This window comes from Heteronotia binoei, chromosome 17 (assembly GCF_032191835.1).
Source record: "Heteronotia binoei isolate CCM8104 ecotype False Entrance Well chromosome 17, APGP_CSIRO_Hbin_v1, whole genome shotgun sequence".
Taxonomy (NCBI): domain Eukaryota; kingdom Metazoa; phylum Chordata; class Lepidosauria; order Squamata; family Gekkonidae; genus Heteronotia; species Heteronotia binoei.
This window is the reverse complement of record NC_083239.1, coordinates 50,902,380-50,924,959: the sequence shown is the minus strand read 5'-3', so window position 1 is coordinate 50,924,959 and position 22,580 is coordinate 50,902,380. Positions and strand designations below refer to the sequence as shown.

The window sequence follows — 22,580 nt, the reverse complement described above, 5'->3', positions numbered from 1 at the left end:
CATTGATGCTTTGGGTTCAAACTGAGCAGTACATTAGCTGCATGGGATCATGGATGGATGGATGGATGCAGGGGTCGCTTTGTAGAAAAATAGGTGGTGGAGCTCATCCAGGGATTGTTATGCAGCTGCATCTACTATTCAGTGGACAAGGTGGGGAGGAGGAGGGGGAACCCTCAGAAAGGTTCAGGAGCTGCACTCCTCTGAGCTCCTGCTGAATTCGATGGATGGATGGATGGATGGATGGATGGATGGATGGATGGATGGATGGATGGATGGATGGGTGGATGGATGGGTGGGTGGGTGGTTGATGGATGGATGGATGGGTGGATGGATGGATGGATGGGTGGGTGGGTGGGGGATGGATGGATGGATGGGTGGGTGGTTGGATGGATGGGTGGATGGATGGATGGATGGATGGATGGATGGATGGATGGATGGGTGGGTGGTTGATGGATGGATGGATGGGTGGGTGGGTGGTTGATGGATGGATGGATGGATGGATGGATGGGTGGGTGGGTGGGGGATGGATGGATGGATGGATGGATGGATGGATGGATGGATGGATGGATGGACGGATGGATGGATGGATGGGTGGGTGGTTGGATGGATGGGTGGATGGATGGATGGATGGGTGGGTGGTTGATGGATGGGTGGGTGGGTGGGTGGTGGATGGATGGATGGATGGGTGGATGGATGGATGGATGGATGGATGGGTGGGTGGATGGATGGATGGATGGATGGATGGATTGATGGGTGGGTGGGTGGATGGGTGGGTGGGTGAGGAGAGAGAGAGACAGAGACAGAGACAGAGATGCAAACCTGGGGCAGAGATGACTCCTTCCTCCCTTGTTCCTCCCTCCCCCCACAGAAAGCTTCGATGCATCCGCAATTTCATCCACATGAACCTTTTCCTGTCTTTCATGCTCCGGGCCATCTCTATCCTTTCCCGGGACAGCCTCCTCTGGCTGCACTTCTCCAAGAACGTGCGGAACAAAGAAGCTCTTTTCCAATCTCCTATGCGACAGGTACAGCCCCAGATCAGGCAGGCCGGAGGAAGGGAAAAGATCCCATTGCAATTTGGGAGGGAGGTGCAGAAGTGGTCCCCTGCAGAGACCAGAAAGAGCAGGGGCAGCAGAGAGCCTGAATTCAGTTCCTTCTCTCTCCCTGTCTCTCTCCCCTCCGGATACTCAGGCTACGGCGGGCTGTCGTGTAGCACAGACCCTGAGTCAGTATTGTGTCGGCGCAAACTACTGCTGGCTCCTCGTGGAGGGCCTTTATCTCCACAATCTGCTGGGGCTCAAGGCCTTCTCAGAAGAGAGCTACTTCCCAGGGTATCTGCTTCTTGGATGGGGTGAGTAGCACCATCGGCTGTTGGTTCTTTCTGGGGTGGGGCCGCCAGTTTCTTGCAGACGGAGATTTGAACTCCCAAGCTGGAAGAGAAAGCTCAGGACTAGGGGTTGGTCTTAGCCATGGGGCAAGTGGGGCAGCTGTCCTGGGCTCCTTTCGGGAATCCCACACACATACACCCCACCCAGCACCACTGATTCTGCTGTCCCACCCTCAAATTATGCCCAGGATACCAAATCCACAAGGATAGATTGCCTCTGTTTGATAGACCAACGATGGAGCAGCCTAGGGTTGCCAATCCCCAGGTGGGGGCAGGGGATCCCCCGGTTTGGAGACCCTCCCCCTGCTTCAGGGTCGTCAGAAAGGGGGGGAGGGGAGGGAAATGTCTGCAGGGAACTCTATTATTCCCTATGGAAATTTATTCCCATAGAAAATCATGGAGAATTGATCTGCAGGTATCTGGGGCTCTGCGGGGGGCTGTTTTTTGGGGTAAAGGCACCAAATGTTCCATATAGCATCTAGTGCCTCTCTCCAAAATACCCCCCAAGTTTCAAAAAGATTGGACCAGGGGGTCCAATTCTATGAGCCCCAAAAGAAGGTGCCCCTATCCTTCATTATTTCCTATGGAAGGAAGGAATTGAAAAGGTGTGCCGTCCCTTTAAATGTGATGGCCAGAACTCCCTTTGGAGTTCAATTATGCTTGTCACAGCCTTGATCTTGGCTCCACCCCTAATGTCTCCTGGCTCCACCCCCAAAGTCCCCAGATATTTCTTGAATTGGACTTGGCAACCCTAGAGCTGTTCCATTAACACCTCTTTCCTTCCATGTATTTATTTGCTTCATTTGACTCACTCAAGATCACCCAGCAGACTTCCAGGGCAGAGTGGGGTCTCGAACCTGGGTCTCCGAGACCATACTCTAATCACTACACCTCACTGTCTCTTGTGCCGCTGTTCATTCTTGGGAGTTTATCTTAGGGACATTTCCCCCCTCCCAGAGGTAGGGTTGCCAAGCCCACGGTCCAGGCGAGGGTTCCCCTACCCAAGAGGTTTCCATCCTGCCGGCCCACATTGGGCCAGTGGGGGGAACCTCCCCCTACATCGCCGGCACAATGAAGTCACCTGGAAGTGACGTCATCATGCCAGTGATGGCGTGCAGTGGCCACTCTAGGCAATTCTGGGAAAACTCTATGGTTTTCCCGGATGCCCTAGCCATTTGGAAGGGAAAAATCTTTTGTGAAATAGGCACCATAGAGTTTTCCCCTCCCAAATGGCTAGAGTGTCTGGGAAAACCATAGAGTTTCCCCAGAAACGTCTAGAATGGATGCACGCAGCGTTGCCAGCGCAATGATGTCACTTCCGGGTGATGTCATTGTGTCACAGGGGACTTGGCAAACCTACCCAGAGGGCTATTGAAATCTGAGATAAAATAGATTCTGGAAAGCTATAAAGAAGGCATCCCTGACATTTTTGAGCCTGTGGGCACCTTTAGATATAGTACGATGGGCAGAGCCACAAAATGGCAGCTGCTGGAGGCAGAGCAAGGCACAAAATGGCTGCCATAGCTTAACTTCAATGAACTGACCTCTGTTTCCTGGAGAGCTGGGAGATGTCCATGGCAACCCAAGCTCATGGTTTAGGGCAACCCAAGCTCATGGTTTAGGGCCTGATGTGCAGCTTTGCGTGCAGACAGACCCAGTGTTACTGAACAATCCTATATAGAGTTTTATTCTTGTTTTCTTACTGCCTTCAGTGGATTCAGAAGGGTATAACTCCACTAGGACTGCCAACTTCCAGGTGGTAATACAATAGCACAGGTACCAGTGTATTAAGCACAATATATCCTTCAAAACCTCACTGGTTGAATTATCACTCTCACATAAAAATGTGTAAACAAACATTTAGTGCAGTTTATAAGAAGTCCATACAGCAAAATAATAGAATGAACACACACACAACGCTCCCCCAGACTGTTTTCTAAAGTCACGTCTCAGAGGCACTGCCTTCAGCTGCTTCTTGCAGTTCAGAATCTGGATGGAGACAAGGGCATCGTTCTGCACAACTTTTCACAAAGAGATCAAAAGACCGTATTTCCTGGATTTCCTACAGTTTCGTTGGTTTCACCCTTCGTCAGTCTTCTCTCAATGCTGTTTTAACTGGAGCCACAGTACAAAGAATTCAATCACGGATCAACGCTGGTAGCAGAGACTTGAGCATGTGCGCGTTGATCCGTGACTGAATTCTTTGTACTGTGGCTCCAGTTAAGACTGACGAAGGGTGAAACCAACGAAACCGTACGAAATCCAGGAAATACGGTCTTTTGATCTCCTCTGTCTCCACCCAGATTCTGAACTGCAAGAAGTGGCTGAAGGCAGTGCCACTGAGACGTGACTTTAGAAAACAGTCTGCGGGAGCATCATGTGGGTGGGTGTTCTATTATTTTGCTGTACGGACTTATTATAAACTGTCCACTAAATGTTTGTTTACACACTTTTTGTGTGAGAGTGATAATTCAACCGGTGAGGTTTTGAAGGATATATTGAACTTCCAGGTGGTGGCTGGAGATCCCCCATTATTACAGCTTTGGAAGGTAGACTATGGAAGGTGGACTCTATGGAAGGCTGCTTTGGAAGGTGGGCCCCAGTGAAGCCCTCCCTCCCCAATCTGTCCTTCTCAGGTTTCTTCCCCCACAAAATCTCCAGGTATTTGCCACCCCCAAGCTGGCAACCCTAAACTCCGCTCTCAGGGTGGCAATGACGATCTCCAGGATTATTTCCTACTAAGTAAAATCTCAACTTATAGTGCTGATGCTCTGACAGAATGTACTTAAAAATGTACTGTGTTCTGGTTCCGAATAGTGGAATATCTCACCAAACATAATATTCTCCCCAAAAACCGTTTTTTATCATGATATGCTCTATTTCTAATATGTTCTGGGCTCACTTTCTCTCCTCTGGTCTGAATACAAAAAAACCTGTGAGCTCTAAATAGTTGAGTTTGATTAACTGGATTTTTTTATATAATATTGGGACAGTTATTTGTACATTCCTACAGTAGATTCAGCCTTCCATCCTTCTGAGGTCAGTAAAATGAGTCCTCAGCTTGCTGAGGGGAAAGTGTAGATGACTGGGGAAGGCAATGGCAAACCACCCCGTAAAAAGTCTGCCGTGAAAACGTTGTGAAAGCAACGTCACCCCAGAGTCAGAAACAACTGGTGCTTGCACAAGGGACGGGGCAACAGAATCAGTCTGTATTTTCACTGGATGCTCTTCAGTATAATTGTATGACTGCTCCTTGGTTCTCTATTTCATGGATTGCTCTTTCTTTTTCTTGGGTTTTTATAAATTTGTTAATTATATCCTAACTAAGGCTGCATTATTTGAGGTGACAGATTACAGTGTCCTTTACTGTAAACTGAAAATCTGTTAATAAAAAATCTAATTCAAAGGGGGAAAAAAGCATCTCAGGTATTAGGGAAAGAAGTCTTTCCTTGAGGCCCTAGAGAACCACCTGCTTCCAATCAGAGGAGACAATATTGACCTAGCTGGATCAATGAGCTAACGCAGTACAAGGCAGTCATTTATCGATGTTCTTTTGAATCCATTTAGATTTTGCGCACTTACCTGAGGACAGATAAAGCCGGTGATTTAGTTGTCCGTGGTTAGGGCCACTTTGCTTTTATTTTTTTAAAAAAATTCTGGTTAAATCTATATTTCATTGCTTACTCTATTATCGTTAGCCAGTTTGCAACATGCTTTGAACAGTGCCCTTCTGGGAACACAGGCAATCCATTCATCCAAAGGCTAATTTGCTGCCTAGCGTAGCCCGCTCTGCAGAGAGTAACAGTGAATGCAAGGGAGCAGGCTATCTAGGGTCTAACTGAAAGACGGTAAGAAGGCACTGTCATGTCCCCAATATGGCAAGGCAAGGCAAGGAAAGGCAAGGAAAGGTCCCCTGTGCAAGCACCAGTCGTTTCCGACTCTGGGGTGACGTTGCTTTCACGACATGTTCACGGCAGACTTTTTTACCGGGTGGTTTGCCATTGCCTTCCCCAGTCTGATTGATTGATAGATAGATAGATAGATAGATAGATAGATAGATAGATAGATAGATAGATAGATAGATAGATAGATAGATAGATAAATTTATTGTCATTGTTCTCAAAAAAGAAAATGAGAGCAACGAAATGAGGTGCTCTTCCACAAACATACCAACACATCAACACCCACAAAAGGACATATACATAGACCATTTAAATGCATCTAAAAACACATAACCATTCATAACCCTGCATTTAGCTTAACCACGGCACTTGGATAGAAGCTGCCCTTGAATCTATTTGTCTTTGCCTTCAACACTCTCCCCCCAGCAAGCTGGGTACTCATTTGACCGACCTCGGAAGGATGAAAGGCTGAGTCAACCTCAAGCCGGCTACCTGAACCCAGCTTCCGCCGGAATCGAACTCAGGTCGTGAGCAGAGAGTTCAGACCACAGTACTGCAGTACTGCTGCTTTACCACACTGCGCCATGGGGCCGCTACGATATGGCAAGGGAGACTCATTAATTATATCTCTCTGTGACTCCGTGCAGGGACACCGATCCTGTTTGTCCTCCCTTGGGTGATTGTGCGATACCTCTACGAAAACAAAGAGTAAGTGGACCTGGCACAAAAGCTTCTACCCACAGGTAGGGTTGCCAGCCTCCAGGTGGGGCCTGGAGTTCTCCTGCTTTTACAATTGATCTCCAGCTGGCAGAGATCAGCTCCCCTGGAGAAAATAATATAAGAAAACCACCGGAAACAATGTAACCTCCACGTAAACTGGGTGTGAATATATTTAGTGCAAAACTGAAAAGAACAAGAAAGACAGGTTGCTTACCTGTAACTGTAGATCTTCGAGTGGTCATCTGTGCATTCACACTCATGGGATTGTGCGCCTGCGCCGATCCCCGAATCGGTATCTGAAAAGCCCGGGATTTTTCCGCGCCCGGCGCCAGCGGGCATGCGCGGGCGTCCCACTGCGCATGCCCACCAGCGCCAGCGCGGGGATCCCGCCAGTTCCTTCCTGACCGCTGGAAGCCCCTTACTGGAGGGAGACCGTCAGCAGTGGGGAAGGAGGGCGGGTAGTGTGAATGCACAGATGACCACTCGAAGATCTACAGTTACAGGTAAGCAACCTGTCTATCTTCTTCGTGGTCTCTGTGCTTCACACTCATGGGAGATTAGCAAGCAAAAGCATACCTGGAGGCGGGAAGACGGTCAGCCCGAAGAAACAGCCTGTAGCACCGCAGCTCCCAACCGAGTCCTCTGCTGAGCATGCACGTCCAGTGCCTAGTGCTTCATGAAGGCATGCGGAGAAGACCAGGTAGCCGCCTTGCAGACATCGGAAAGGGACACACCCTTCAGGAACGCCACCGACGTGGCCATCGCCCTCGTGGAGTGTCCACGAACAGGTCCAGGTAGAGGCTTCTTAGCCAACAAATAACAAAGTTTGATCGTCTCAGTGAGCCACTTGGAAAGTCTTTGAGACGAAATTTTGGACCCTAACTTGGGGGCAGAATAGGAGACAAAAAGCTGATTGTCCTTACGAAAACCCCGTGAACGATCCAAATAAAACAGGAGGGCACGCTTAACATCTAATGCAAGCAGCCTACGCTCCTCATCTGAGGAAGGGCTAGGGTAAAAAGTGGGCAACCAAACTTCTAAGTTAAGGTGAAACTGGGAAACCACTTTCGGGAGAAATGTAATGTCCGGAGCCAAAGAGACCCCAGCCTCCCTAAAGGCAAGGTACGGGTAGTCACACCGCATCGCCGTGAGTTCCCCCACACGACGAGCCGAGGTGATGGCAACTAAGAATGCAGTCTTCCAAGACAAAAGATGCAGGGAACACGTTGCCATGGGTTCAAAGGGACGACGAGTCAACTAGTCCAAAACCAAAGTCAAGTCCCACAACTGTGGAGGGGATCTAGAAGGGGGATGAAGGCGGAACAGCCCTTTCATGAACCTTTTGGACTGCGGGTGCGCAAAAACAGAGTAACCCTCAACTGAATCATGGAAGGCAGAAATAGCTGCCAAGTAGACCTTGATGGAGGAGAATACCAGTCCCTCGTCCACCAAAGACAAAAGAAACTCAAAAACTGCCGATAGCCCAACAGAGTCCGGCGGCATCAAGGAGTCAGCCACAAATTTACTAAACTTCTTCCACTTCCTCTCATAAGAGGCACGGGTGGAAGGTTTCCTGCTGCTTTGGAGCACCTGCTGGACCCTGGTGGAAAAGTCTAGTGGTCGATGAACCACGCTGTCAGCTTCAGGTGAGGCACGTTGTGATGGAGCACGTGCCCGCCCTGGGCCGACAACAGGTCCGGTTCTGCCGGAAACTGGTAAAAGATCCCCCTCGACTGCTGGAGCAGAATCGAGAACCAGCTCTGACGGGGCCACCACGGAGTCACCAGGATGCAACGTGGCCTCTCTTGCACTAGCTTGTGGACCACCCTCGTCAGCAGAGGTAGGGGCGGGAACAGGTACAGGAACCAGCCCTCCCATTGAAGTAGAAGTCCGTCTCCCAAGGAGGCCGGATCCGCACCTCCCCTGGCACAGAACAAGGGGCACTTCTTGTTCTGCGCTGTGGCAAAAACATCCAGCTGCGGGTAACCCCAAAGTTGGAACACCGGCTCCAGGAACCTCCATTGTAGTTCCCATTCGTGCGGGGAAGCTCCACCCCTGCTGAGAGAGTCCGCCTGTATGTTGAGGACCCCGGGCAGATGTGTAGCCTTTACAAAAATGTCCCATTGGAGGCACTCCTCCCAGATATCTACTGCCAGCGAGCACAGCCTGCGAGACACTGTCCCCCCCTGTCTGTTTATGTAACACAGGGCAGTGGTGTTGTCCGTAAGCAATGCTACAGTCTTCCCCGCTAACAGTGGGCGGAAAGACCGAAGGGCAAAATGAACTGCCAGCAGTTCTAGATAGTTTATATGGCACCGGCTCAATTTCGGTGTCCACTTGCCTCCCACACATAGATCTTCCAGGTGAGCTCCCCACCCCCACATGGAAGCATCGGTAGCGATGGTCACTGTAGGGGCCGGCAGGTGAAAAGGAGCCCCTTGGCAGATGTTGCTCTCTGCTCCCCACCATTGCAGTGAACGGAGAGTCCCGGGTGGAATGGTGAACCTCTTTCGAGGTGAGTCTCTGAGAGGTCGAAAATGGCGCAAGAACCATAGCTGCAGGCCTCTCATGTGCAGTCTTGCGAAGCGTAGCACGCTTGTCGTCGCCGCCATCAACCCCAGCATCCGCTGGAGCTGCCGGGCCGTGCCCCACTGCCGCCTTCGGAAGAGCTGTACCAGATCGATGATGTCCTTCACTCTCTGCGAAGGAAGGAATGCTCGATGTTGCTGTGTGTCCAACAGAGCCCCTATGAATTGAACTGTCCTCGAAGGAGTGAGATGGGACTTCTCCAGGTTGACCTGCAACCCCAGGGTGCCGAGAAGACGCAGAGTGATGGCAATGTGTGATGTTAGACTCTCTCTCGACTTCGCCACAAGAAGCCTGTCGTCGATATATGGGAAGACAACGACTCCCTGCAGACGAAGATGGGCAGCCACCACACTCATCAGCTTCGTGAACACCCGAGGGGCAGTTGACAGTCCAAACGGCAGGGCCCTGAATTGGAAGTGCCGAGCACCCACTGCAAACCTTAGGAAGCGCCTGAACGCAGGATGAATGCTGACATGAAAGTAGGCATCCTTGAGGTCCAGGGTCGCCATCCAGTCCCCTTGATTGATGAGGGGCAGGATTGTTTGCAGCGTGGCCATTCTGAACTTCTGGTACCGAATAAATTTGTTCAGACTCCGAAGGTCCATGATAGGCCTCAGGCCCCCGTCCCGTTTGGGGACCAGGAAGTAGCGGGAGTAGAAACCTCCTGTCCTGGCCTCCATGGCTTGTTTCTGTAGGAGGTTGTTCACCTCCGCCAGCAGAGGTGGGGAAGGGGAAGTGGTAACTACCACGGACCGGTCTGGGGTCTGAACAAACTCTATTTTGTAGCCCTCTTTCACGATGGATAAAGCCCACCTGTCTGTAGAGATCAACTCCCAAGCAGGTAGGAAAGGGCGAAGGCGGATGGAAGGGTTTCCCGTGGGGGCGATGACGCGTGCTTGCAGAAAGTCAAACCCCCTGCTTCTGGGAGCGAGCCCCCTTCGACTTGTTAGGAGGTTGTGACCCGTAACGGTTCCTGCCGTTACCCGGATAGGGTGATCGCTCAGCCTGGGCAGGACGGGGACGCCACGGCTCAGGGGAGGTCTTCTGATAGGGTTTCTTGGTCCAGGGTTTAGACCATTGCTTGGATTTGGAAGCCCTAGGGGTAGATTGGACGCCCAAGTTCTTAGAGGTCTTGACAGTCTTGACACTCTTGTCGAACTCTTGCAGCGCCGAGTCAGTTGTGGTGCTGAAGAGCCCGTCACCTTCAAAAGGCAAGTCTTCAATGAAGGTTTTTGTGTCCTGGTGGAGTGCTGTAGACCTGAGCCAGGAGTGCCGCCGAATGCAGACTGCCGAGGTGATTTGTTTGGCTGAGGCTTCCACCATGTGCTTCGCTGCAGCCAGTTGTTGTCTGGCCACAGCAAGACCTTCTTTCTGTAACTTGGTCGCAGCAGCCCTCTTGTCCTCATTCAAAGAGGAAAGGAAAGGGGAAAGCTGTTCCCACACGGCATACTGATATCTAGCCATGCAGGCTGCATAGTTAGACACCTTGATGCCGAGTGCCCCCGCGGAATAGACCTTGCGGCCCATTCCATCAATCTTCCTCCCTTCTTTATCCGGTGGGGAGGAGTGAACCTTCCTTGCCTTTGAGGAGGAAGAGACTACCACTGAGTTGGGGCGCGGGTGGGTAAATAGAAATTCAGCCCCAGTCTCTTGGACCCTATACATGTGGTCCAGCCGTTTCGATGAGACGGGCGTCGATGAAGGTTTTGCCCAAGGTTCCTTAACCACCTGGAGGATCACCTTGGTAACCGGCAGGGCAACCGCAGTGGACGTGTTCCTCTGCATTATATCGAACACATTGTCGTCCACTACGGGTTCTGGCTGGGTCACAGGCAGTCTGAGGGTGGCAGCAATCCGCTTCACAAGGTCCCCATAGGACTTCAGGTCTTCCGAAGGGGAAATCGGGAGATCCTCGGCCGTCTGGGAGCCAGGTGAAGGTTCCAAACCTTGAACTTCACTCTCCGCCTCCGATGATGAGGAGTCTGGATGAGTGGAGTGCTCCGAAAGCATCGGGGTCAATTCTCTCGGTGGAAGGACCGGTGGTCGTCGAGCAGCTTCTACCGGAACCAATTGTCGATCTGGGGGAACCGATACCGACGCCGACGCCTTCCGGGATCGGTGCGATACTCTCGACATCGAGGAAAGTTGTGATGTCTGCTCCCAGTCTGGGTAGTCGTCCGGGTACCAACGACAGGTCTCGTACCGGGCGTAGGGAGGCTGCCACCGACGCTGCTCCCACGGTGGTATCGGGAAGCGCTGAGGTGCGTAAAATGTGTCACGCCTGACTCGGGGCTTGAACGGTGGGTCTATGACCGGTGCCGATGCGTCGACCTCCGAGGTCGATTCGCTGGCTGAGCGGCGGCGTGAACCCGACGATGAAGACCGTTGAGTCAAATCGATCTCCGGTTCTTGTTCCGACGCCGACAGGCGCTGCTGGGCCGATGGGCTACGGCGCGGGGACGCCCGAGTCTTTTTTGCCGGTTTTGTCGACGCCGACGCCGACGCATCGCCCGACGGAGAAGGAGTGCGGGGTCTTTTTCGCTTCTCCTTCGACTTCGCCTTTTTCGGAGCTCGGGTCCCCGAGTCCTCTCGGCGTTTCTCAGCGGGCGTATCCACCGAGCCCTCATGGGAACGTTTCGTGGAGCCACGCTCTTCCGGCACATCCAAAGTCAGTATCGGAGCAGCATCGGCCGATGCAAGCCCCAGAGCCGGGGTTTCGGTCGACTTCGGTGCCGACACCTCCATCGGTCGAAGAGGCTGAAGCGCCGATTCGGTGAGCGCTGCCGCCAGCCGAGCCGCTCGGTTTTTTCTCGTTTGTTTCGAAAGCCGTAGGCAATGCGAGCAGGCCTCTACGCGGTGCGACTCTCCCAGGCACAACAGGCAGAGGGAATGGCCGTCCGGAGGGGCGATCTTCTTCCCGCAAGCACGGCAGCGCTTGAAAAACCCCCAGCGACTTTCCATAGACGACAGTCGCACGGAAAAAACTACTCAGAAGGTCTGAGAGAAAAACGGGGGGAAAAGCGCGCGAACGGAGTACCCCGAAGGGTAATCCGCTAGATAAACAAAGAAACGCTTTTTTTTTTTTTTAAACACTAACTAACTACAACTACAGTAACTAACTAACTAACTATTTAATAACGATAACGGGCAAACAGAGAAAATCTCACCGACCGGGGAAACCGAAAGGAACACCTCTCAGCGCGGCGGTCAGAAAGGAACTGGCGGGATCCCCGCGCTGGCGCTGGTGGGCATGCGCAGTGGGACGCCCGCGCATGCCCGCTGGCGCCGGGCGCGGAAAAATCCCGGGCTTTTCAGATACCGATTCGGGGATCGGCGCAGGCGCACAATCCCATGAGTGTGAAGCACAGAGACCACGAAGAAGATGTACAGAACACTGAGTATACAATATATAAAACGTCCCCACAAAGTCTTTCCGCAGCCTGATAAATGGCTTCTTCAAGTAAACACAGAGGTGGGTGAAAACTTTTCAACTCAGCGTTCAAACGGTGTGGAGAAAGTAAAGAACCGCTTATTGCAGGACTCCTCGCAATTTCGATAGTAAATGCTTCATCAGCCTCCTTCTCCCGACTTTGTACGGAGCTGTCATTAATCACATAACATAAATAAATACTTCTGCGTGTAACTTAAAACCATTCTTATTTAATAAAGGACCGACGATGCAGGCTCACTTCTGCCTTTACACCTGATCTCCAGCTGGCAGAGATCAGCTCCCCTGGAGAAAATGGCTGCTTGGAAGGGTGGAGTCTATGGCGTTGGACCATGCTGAGGCCCCTCCCCTCCCCAAACCTCACCCTTTCCTGGATCCACCCCCAAAGTCACACAGTCCTGGCAACCCTAGGCTCTGAGTTTGAGGCTCAGCCTTGCCCACTTCTGGACTGTATGAGTGACCTTGGGCCATGCGTTTCCATGCAGTTTTTAACATATCGGACTACTCATAAATGAGATGGAGCTCTATATGAGAGGGGGTGCTAGGGTTGCCAGCCCCCAGGTGGGGCCTGGAGATGTTCTCCCAGAATAACAAGTGATCAGACTACAGAGACCACTTTCTCTTGGAGGAAATGGCAGAATCAGAGAGAACACCTTGTGGGATTTATTTATTTATTGAAAACGTTTATTAGTTGCCTTTTTTCTTCACGGAACTCAGCTTCGGCAGCTTATCACCTAAATAAAACACATAAAACAGAGGACATAAAAATAACACAAAACCAACATTTAAAATCACCATTTAGTACCGTATTAATCAAACACGGTCCTCAATAACACCGTCTTCAGCCACCTCCTAAAGTGAGGGGGCCAGGCGCACCTCCCTGGGGAGACTGGGGCTGCCACCGAAAAGGCCCCGTCTCGTGTACCCACCAAACAAGCGTCTTGGATTGGTGCAACAGTTGAGAGGGCCCCTCCTTGTGATCTTAATTCCTTAGCCAAATCACATCCTTGCTAGCTTCCCTCAACTCCCCAAACTCCACTCTCCATAGGGTCCACCCTCCCCCCAATGCCAAGATTTTCCCAAGCCAGAGTCAAGAATGCCTACTGGTTAGATCAAGTTCCATATTTAACTGCAGCTTCTTCTTCTTTTCTCCTCCTCCTCTTCCTCTCACCTGCCAACACCTGGACATCCCTTTTCCAGATGCTGGGAGAGAAATGACCACATGGGCTACTGGTGGATCATCCGTGGCCCCATTCTACTTGCCATCTTCGTAAGTTGCAGTGCGCAGAACTGGTTCCCCGTCCCCAGCAGTGAGGACTCGGACTGGCAATTGTGTGCCAAACCCTTTCCCAGGCTTAATCTTTTCCCACACTCCATTTTCCTGATGTAAATTGCTCCCCCCGCCACAAGCTGCTCTTTGCCTGGCACCGGTATTTTTTCTCTTGTGAAGAGAAGGGGTGCTTCCTTCTTGCACTGGAGAAATATGAAAGAAACCACGCCTTTTGCCCCATCTGAATCACAAGTGCACCGTCTTCTTTCTAGTATTTGAAGGGTTGTCCTGGAGAGGATGGAGCAGAGTTGTTTTCGGTTGCCCCGGAAGGGCAGGCTAGCCAGAACCAGTGTGTCCACATTAGGTCAAAAGAGTTTCCAGCAAAATATTAGGAAGAACTTCCTGATAGGTTCATTCCTCGGTGGAACAGGCTTCCTCGGGAGGTGGGGGGCTCTCCTTCCTTGGAGGTTTTCAAACAGAGGCTGGAGGGCCATCTGACAGCAATGAAGATCCTGTGAATTTAGGCAGAGTGTGAGAGGGAGGGCGGGAAGGGAAGAGCCAGTACTTGGCTCTTGTGGTCCTTTCTTACACTGTTGGGGCTTTTTTTGAGCAGGAATGCACAGGATTTGCGGTTCTGGCTGGGTTGGCATCAGGGGGTGTGGCCTAGTATGCAAATGAGCCCTTGCTACAAAAAAAAAAAGGCCTAGATAATGCTGATCTCCACTTTGGGGTCAGGAAGGAATTTTCCTTCAGGCCAGATTGACCCAGAGATCCTGGAGTTGTTTTGCCTTCCTCTGGGCATAGAGCAGGGGGTCACTGGGGAAGTGGGGGGAAGGTAGTTGTGAACTTCCTGCATTGTGGAGAGGGGTTGGACTAGATGACCCTCGGGGACCCCATCCAACTCTGTTTTGGTCTGTCTCTGATTTTGCCTTTACAAAAGAAAGCAGGAATCCCCAGCCCCCAGCTTGGATACCGGTTCTGGTGTGTGGAAGGCAGGCTAGGAACTCCAGTTTTGGGAGGGGAGGTTGCCATCATTCGGGGGGGGGGGTACTGGAAGGGGGGGTGTCCTAGCTGTGGAGGATCCAATTCTTCAGTGTCCTTCTCCCCCATTTCCCAGGTCAACTTTGTGATTTTCGTCCGCATCGTTAAGATGCTGGTCTCCAAACTCCAAGCACAACAGATGCATTATGTGGATTACAGATTCAGGTAGGGAAAGAACCGCCATGTGGGGTGGAGGGAGGGAACGTTTAGTCTTCTGGTGGGACATGATTCGGCCAGATTCCCAAGGGCAGGCAGGGATGCCGTTGTTATGTCCAGAAATGAACGAGGCAGAGTGGAAATAGTCTGTGTCTCAGACAAGAATTTGAGGGGGATGTGGGCAGGCCTCAGATTCAGAAGAAGATGAAGAAGAAGATATTGGATTTATATCCCGCCCTCCACTCCGAAGAGTCTCAGAGCGGCTCACAATCTCCTTTATCTTCCTCCCCCACAACAGACACCCTGTGAGGTGGGCGGGGCTGGAGAGGGCTCTCACAGCAGCTGCCCTTTCAAGGACAACCTCTGCCAGAGCTATGGTTGACCCAAGGCCATTCCAGCAGCTGCAAGTGGAGGAGAGGGGAATCAAACCCAGTTCTCCCAGATGAGAGTCTGCCCTTTCAAGGACAACCTCTGCCAGAGCTATGGCTGACCCAAGGCCATTCCAGCAGCTGCAAGTGGAGGAGAGGGGAATCAAACCCAGTTCTCCCAGATGAGAGTCTGCCCTTTCAAGGACAACCTCTGCCAGAGCTATGGCTGATCCAAGGCCATTCCAGCAGGTGCAAGTGGAGGAGGGGGGAATCAAACCCGGTTCTCCCAGATAAGAGTCCGCACACTTAACCACTACACCAAACTAGATTCAGCAGGAGTTCAACCTTTCTGAGGGTTCCCCCTCTTCCTCCCCACCTATCTTGTCCATTGAATAGGAGGTGCAGCTGCATAACAATCCCTGGCTTAGGAGAGCAGGCAACCAACCAGCCACCAGGGGCTTTGCCACACACCCAGCAGCCCCTCATTAACCCCTGGAGAAACCCGCATCACTCTTTCTTCACTTCTTATGTGATTTTGGGTGACGGGTGACTTGCTGGCCCTTTGACTGTGTGTGTTTGGGGGAGGTGGCCAAGGAGAGCCCCAGGTGAATGAGGCCTGCTTGGGATGGCTGAATCTCTAGCCAGCCCAAGCAGGCCTTGCTTACCCGGGGCTCTCCTTTCTTGCATCGAGTTGCTTTTGGCTTGTGGGGGGGAATCATATGCTAAGGAGTTATGTTAATGAGCTCCACCACCTATTTTTCTACAAAACGACCCCTGGATGTGGGTAATATAGAGGCAGTCCCGTCTAATGGGAATGCAAACTATACAGTCGGCCAATCAGGGGCTTGGTCGGAAATGTGACTCTTAAGAATATTCTGGTCAACACGGACCTCCGTACTTGTGAACAGTGTTCCCTCTAAGCTGAGTTAGTGTGAGCTAGCTCACAGATTTTTAGCCTCCAGCTCACACATTTTTGTCTTAGCTCAGGAAGGATGGCCCCAGAGCTCACTAATTTATGCCGTAGCTCACAACTTTAATGCCAGTAGCTCACAAAGTAGAAGTTTTGCTCACAAGACTCCATAGCTTAGAGGGAACATTGCTTGTGAATGATCGTGTGCTTTTGAGTACATAAGAGAAACCTTGCTGGATCAGACCATTGAATCCAGCATCCTGGTTTTCCCAGAGGCCAGCTAGATCCCTCCAGATGTGAGACACAGAGGTTTTCTCCTGTTACAGCTCCCCGTAATAACTGGCTTTCAGAGCTACGCTGCCTCTGAGCATGGAGGTTCTACTGAGCTATCCTCACTGACTTTGGGTCAATCTGTGTATCCCATCCTCTGGAGATCCGAGCTTTTGGTTGGGTGCCAGAAATGGCTAATTGGGAGGGGATGTCTTTTGGATTGCCTCCAGGTTGATACACAAACCACACATTTTTATTTCCCCCCCTTCTCAGGTTGGCCAAGTCGACGCTCACCCTCATCCCTCTGCTGGGCATCCACGAGGTGGTCTTTGCGCTGGTCACCGAGGAGCAAGCCGGGGGCATCTTGCACTACATCAAATACTTCTTTGAGCTCTTCCTCAACTCCTTCCAGGTGACGGTCCAGGGTAGCCGACAAGACTCTCTGTTTGGGGTTTAGCAGTCATTCCGGCTTCCCGAGGTAGTCTAGTGGTAGGTAGTAAGGTTGCCAGCCTCCAGGAGGTGGTAAAGGAAGAGAGGTCACTTGTAGGATAAAGACAGCACAATCGAAGTTATAGTGACCGAATAACTAAGAATGTACCGAAAGAAAATCATACAAATATGTTCAATAGAAGACTCAATAGCAATAACAATTCCCCAAAAGTTTCACCGTTCCATCCAAGGAGTCCCAATGAACAGGAGGTCGACTTGATTATTCCTGCCTCAAATCCTCTTCTAGCACCGGGGGCTCCAACTCCATCTCTCAACCAAAGGCAAAAGCTCAGAAAAAAATATAAAAACGTTTACGATGCATCCATACCTTGCAAAAAGCTGCAAAACCCACCAGATTCTTTTTCAGCGCGTCCAAAGACTGCACATAGAATTCCCAATGGACAAGTGGGACAGAAATCTCCAATAAGATTTCAAAACGGCACTAAACTCCAAAAAGGTTCAAGGCCTTGATATCTTACTGGAGACTCTCTGTCCCATTTGTCCGTTGGGAATTCTATGCGCAGTCTTCGGACGCGCTGAAAAAGAATCCGGTGGGTTTTGCAGCTTTTTGCAACTTGTTGATGCGTCAGAAACTTTTTTCTGAGCCTTTGCCGTTGGTTGAGAGATGTTTGTTGGAGCCCCCTGTGCTAGAAGAGAATGTGAAGCAGGAATAATCAAGTCAACCTCCTGTTCATTGGGACCCCCTTGATGGAACTGTGAAACTTTGGGGCAATTGTTATTGCTAATTAATCTTCTACTGAACATACTTGTATGCTTTTGTTTCGATACGTTATTAGTTATTCGGTCACTATAACTTCGGTTGTGCTGTCTTCAGCCTCCAGATGGGGCCTGGAGCTCTCCTGCTTTAATAACTGATTTCCAGCTAGCAGAGATCAGCGCCCCTGGAAAAAAGGGCCCCTTTCACCTTCCTCTGTCTCCACCCCCAAAATCTCCAGGCCTTTCCCAACCTGGAACTGGCAACCCTGGTAGGTATCGGATGAGTGAGCAGAACAGGGAAATCTCCAAACAAAATCCTTGTCCCCAAACTGCCATTCCTAGAACTCCTTGGAGGATACAGTGGCACTTAAAGCAATTCACGTTTGCAATGTGGACCCCCTTCCTGACTTGTTATCCCTGTTAAATTTTCCAGGGCCTGCTGGTGAGCGTCTTCTATTGCTTCATCAACAAGGAGGTAGGTCTTAGAGCAGGGGTGTCGAATTCATTTGTTATGAGAGCCAGATCTGACATAAATGAGACCATAATGAGCCACGGGTCATAAAATGTAATGCCAGGAAGTGGAGATACAAACTTTATAAGGGAAACAGAGGTGCTTTTTTAAAAAAATAGGAGCTTTCTTTGTATCTCTCCTGTGGGATTGAGGGAACTGGGCAAAGGAACTTTGGTAGCTCTTTCCCCCCCTTCCCAGAGGATGAGGAGGGGGAGGAGCCTCAGCCTATAGAAGGAAGAAAGGCTTGGCTCAGTACCTCTGCTGTGCAATTGAGAAAACCTGGCAAAGCAAGCTCTCCCTCTCCCCCCTTCCTTCCCAAGGGAGAAGCCTCAGCCAATGGAGAAAGTAGAGGCTTTGCTCTGTAGCTCCTGTGTGATTGAGCAAGCCTGGCAAAGCAAGCTGTGACACAGAAGGAAGCAAGAGAGAGGGAGAAGGAAGCAGACTTGCCCATGGGCCTGATAGGAGCCCTCTGGGGATCAAATCTGGCTCCTGGGCTGCATGTCTGACACGCCTGTCCTAGAGGGCCTCTGCCCCCCTCTTGGAAAAGGACAGTTCCTGGGGATGGGGTGACTCAAGGGCATATTTGCAGGAACGAGAGAAGGTCCTGCTACATCACAGCAAAGATTCAGAATCCTTCTCCTCTACAGTTGCGAGCCAACAACAACAAAATGCTGTCAAGTCACCACTGACTTATGGCAACTAGGGATGCCAGCCTCCAGGTGGCACCTGGGGATCTCCTGGAATGACGTGAGCCAGTTTGGTGTAGTGGTTAAGAGAGGTGGACTCTAATCTTGATTCCCCACTCCTCCACATGCAGCCAGCTGAGTGATCTTGGGTCAGTCACAAGTTCTCTCAGCCTCACCTCCCTCACAGGGTGTCTGTCTGTTGTGGGGAGAGGAAGGGAAGATGATTCTAAGCCGTAGGAAAGAGTGGGGTATAAAACCAGCTCCTCCTCCTCTTCTTCTTCATCCTGGAGAGGGTGGGGTTTGGGGTGCCACAGAATCCAACCTCTGGAACAGCCATTTTCTCCAGGGAAATGGATCTCTGTCATCTGAAGACCTGTTAAAATCCCAGAAGATCTCCAGCCTACACCTGGAGTTTGTGCAAACCCAAGAGAATCACGACAGAGAGTGACAGGAAGGAACCCACAGGTTCCATGACAACCAGCCTCAAAAGAAACAAATACTTAGAAAGAATAGAAAATATTATTAATACTTATAAACACTCTCATATATTCAGTTAACACACCCTGATGTACAGAACATCCATATTAAGTGTAACAGAAGGACATAACTGAAATCATACACACACGGTCTTTATGTATATCCAATAGTCCTTCAGCTTCAAAGGATTCCTCGGTCCAGCTCCTGAGGAAACCACGTAGTAGTTCAGGTTCAAGTTCTGATAAGTTCCATTTGTCTTGTACACAGCAGTCTTGAAACACAGCAACAAGGTAGTACTTTCAATTCCCTCGTTTCCCTAGAACAGGGGTGGGGAACCTCTGTCCTGAGGGCCGTATACGGCCCTCAAGGTCACTTGGCGTGGCCCTCAGGGATTGCTGGGCTGGACCAAGCCATGTGGCAGCCTCTCTGGCCAGTGAGGATCATGGGGCCCAGTCGCGCTGTGCAGCAGCCTCCCCAGGGCCAGGCAGGGATCACAGGGCCCAGATGTACTGTGCGGCAGCCTCCCTGGGGCCTGGCTGGCTGGCCACAATTGCTACAGGGCCTGGAAAAGTTACTGTCACAGTTCAGTTTGCACTTCATTATCCCAGATGGTGTGGCCTAATATGCTAATATTAGGGGATGTGGTCTAATATGCTACTGAGTTCCTGCTGGGCTTTTTCTACAAAAAAGCCCTGGAACTAGGCATTTGCCTAGGGTGGCAGGCCATGTGCGTGTGTGTTCCAGATTAAGCTCTCCCCACATGACTTCAAATAGAAAAACAATTATTTGCATTAATTTTGTTAGCCTGAAACGTTCTCCCTCGGTGGAGCACTGTTTTTTAAGTTGATAATTTTTTATGGCCCACGAATGATGTTATAAATATCCAAATGGCCCTTGGCAGAAAAAAGATTCCCCACTCCTGTCCTAGAAGCTTTGACCAGCTTTCCAATAGTATATCAGAGCATAGCAAGATTCTAACATTTTCGCACACAATCAAGGTCTTCAAGGTCTTGCCACCTGGAGTTTGGCAACTCTAGCACCTAGCCCACCTGTATGGCTCACCTGTCCCCACCTTTGGTTCCCTGACCTCTGGGGCAAAGGGCAGAGACAGAAAACTCTCCTGAGATGGGCCTTTGCCGCTCCTCACCTCCTTTCCCTCGCTCTTCTTCTTTCGCCAGGTCCAGTCCGAGATCCGGAGAAAGTGGCAGAGATCCCGGCTGGGTGCCAGCCTGCTTGAGAAGCAGGGCCAAAGCCACAGTACCTGCCTGTCCTGGCGCAGCTGGAGCAGCCACCGCCAAAAGGACAGGGGCCCCCAGAAAGTCCCAGGACGTCCTGAAGAAAAAACTTGCCCCCAGGCAACAGGCTTGCACCCGTCTCCCCTGGGTGGCAAATCCTGTTGGTACATCCCCATCAGGATGAAGTCTGAAGACCGAGCCGGAGATTTTCCTGATGCCAAGCGGGCACCTCTGAACCCCCAGAACAGCTGCTGACTACAGCTCCCTTCTGGTGGCCAAGAGAACTAAGTTGGGAGAGCATTGCTGGCATTCCAAAACACAAGGGGCTACAAGAAAGCCAAGGCAGCAGAATACTCTGTGGAACAGGGGACAACTGATGGGCTTGAGTGCTCTGTGTGGGGCTGCCACTGGACCCTCTCTGCAAACCCCCATGTCTACAAACAGTCCTTTAGTCACCTGGGGTGAGTCACAATCCCCTCCAGGTGACCAAGCAAACTTTGCAAACTGGAAACAAGTTTTTTTTTAATTATTTGTATTTAAGTTACTGATGCACCACAACTGACAATATGTGGGCCAAAACACACTTTATCTGGGTCATCTCATCTTGGATTCTCACTGTTTTCCTGACCTAAATGATATCACACCCAGAGAAAGCTGCAGCGATCCCTGCTTGAGGCAATCCAGTCCTAATTCTCCCACATGATATACAATTTGACCTTTTCCTCACGAGGCTGTGGAAACCAGTTTTCTTGACTGCCTGGCTGGCATCCTCTTCCAGACACTGTTTGAAGTGCTGCTTTTTGACATATAAGCTTGGGCCCTCCGTAGAGTTTGCTGAAACCACTCAAAGGAATATTATTTGTTTGCTAAGTCCTTACAACAAGATGGCACAGAGCTGGGGTACACAAAGGCAGGCTGACTGGTTTCTTATAGACTTCTTTGCTCCTTTGGGTTCCCTGGATTCTTCCACATGTTCTAGGCAGCCAATGTTGATCCAACGTTTTTAAAACTGTATTTATATCCTGTCTTGGTATGGAACTTCTGGTCATGGGAATTTGGCAGAGCCTTGTGGGGCCGGTTAGGAGACTCCTCTATTTGGAATTGTTGAAGGCCAAGTTTAAGCTGGTAAGTTGGAGGCTACCATACTTGACGCTCGGTTCTGAAAACGTTTATTGCTGACAGTCAAAAGAATCAGGCAATATCCATTCCAATAAAGGATTGAAAATGTGTTCTTTTTATTACTGATCTTTCAGCTGCTAAGCTGCAGGAATGGATCACCTTGATTTTTTTTTAAAAAAACATGTTTATTTGTCTATACCATCTTGAGGACTAGTGGCTCAAAAAAAAAACCCAAGTGCTGCGATTCTAACAATTTTGTCAAGAATAATCATGCAGGTCGAGATACATGGTGTGCCTGTACTATAATACAGCATGCACACCCTCTCCTTGGGAAGTTGTGCAATCAGTTTTCTAGCTCTCTCAAGTTTGGGTCCAGACTCATTCGAGAAGCTGCTTGTGACCTTAAGACTTGTAGCAGTCCAAGCCCTACGTGGAAATGATTAAGCCCAATCTGAGGATTTAGCAACCAAGGGGAAGGCAGAAGTGATGCTCACCCCTTCCCTGCTTCAGACTCACTCCTGGCTGCTGAGACACCAAACTTACAGGATGGGAAATTCACAAGATTAGCCAAAGGCAACTGTGTACAATGCAGTGTGTAAGCTCTCCAAGCACCCAGAATTCGTATGCACACCAAAGCTCATACCTTGAATAAAACTTTGCTTGTCTTAAAGGTGCCACTGGATTCAAACTTTGTTCCACCTGTGAATTGTATTTAGTGCAATTTTTATCAGAGAGGCAGTTTTGATCCTTCCCAGCAGAGGGCAGCAACAAACAACTCTCATATTCTTTCCCACTGCTAAAAAGGAACCCAGAGAAACAATTCTGATATTTTCCAGCAGAGGGCAGCAGCAAGCCACACTAATTCTCTCTGGGAAGATAGATTTAGGTGGGTAGCCACGTTGATCTGAAGCAACAGAACAAAGTTCTAATTCTCTCTGTCGATTTTAAAAGCGGCTACAGAGGCAATTCTGAAATTTTCAAGCAGAAGGCAGCACTAAGCAATATGTAAATTCTCTCCCTCTGCTAAGAAAGATGCCCAGGGAGGCAATTCTGAAGTATTCCAGCAGAGTGCAGTAGCAAGCAGTAGTCTCATTCCCTCCCTTGGCTAAAGAAGAGCCCTGGGAGGCAATTCTAATATTATCAAGCAGAGGACAGCAATACACCACCTCTCATTTCTCCCCCTGCTAAAAAAGAGCCCAGAGGCACAATTCTGATATTATTCAGCAGAGAACAGCAGCAAGCCACCCTCTCATTCACTCCATCATCTAAAAAACAGCCCAGGGGG

The 22,580-nt window shown here is 50.4% G+C and overlaps 1 protein-coding gene across 1 annotated transcript in view; it reads left to right on the top strand.

Annotated features, from left to right (window-relative positions):
• The window catches only part of GIPR (gastric inhibitory polypeptide receptor), a 45,925-nt gene extending 24,520 nt beyond the window's left edge, over nt 1-21,405 (top strand). The window contains exons 7-14 of the mRNA XM_060258000.1: nt 869-1,025; nt 1,192-1,351; nt 5,937-5,997; nt 13,247-13,316; nt 14,434-14,522; nt 16,335-16,473; nt 17,701-17,742; nt 20,120-21,405. Of these exons, the coding sequence (XP_060113983.1) occupies nt 869-1,025; nt 1,192-1,351; nt 5,937-5,997; nt 13,247-13,316; nt 14,434-14,522; nt 16,335-16,473; nt 17,701-17,742; nt 20,120-20,431 (1,030 nt within the window). The 3' untranslated portion in view covers nt 20,432-21,405. The remainder of the gene's footprint in view (nt 1-868; nt 1,026-1,191; nt 1,352-5,936; nt 5,998-13,246; nt 13,317-14,433; nt 14,523-16,334; nt 16,474-17,700; nt 17,743-20,119) is intronic.
• Nucleotides 21,406-22,580: the final 1,175 nt, after the last annotated feature.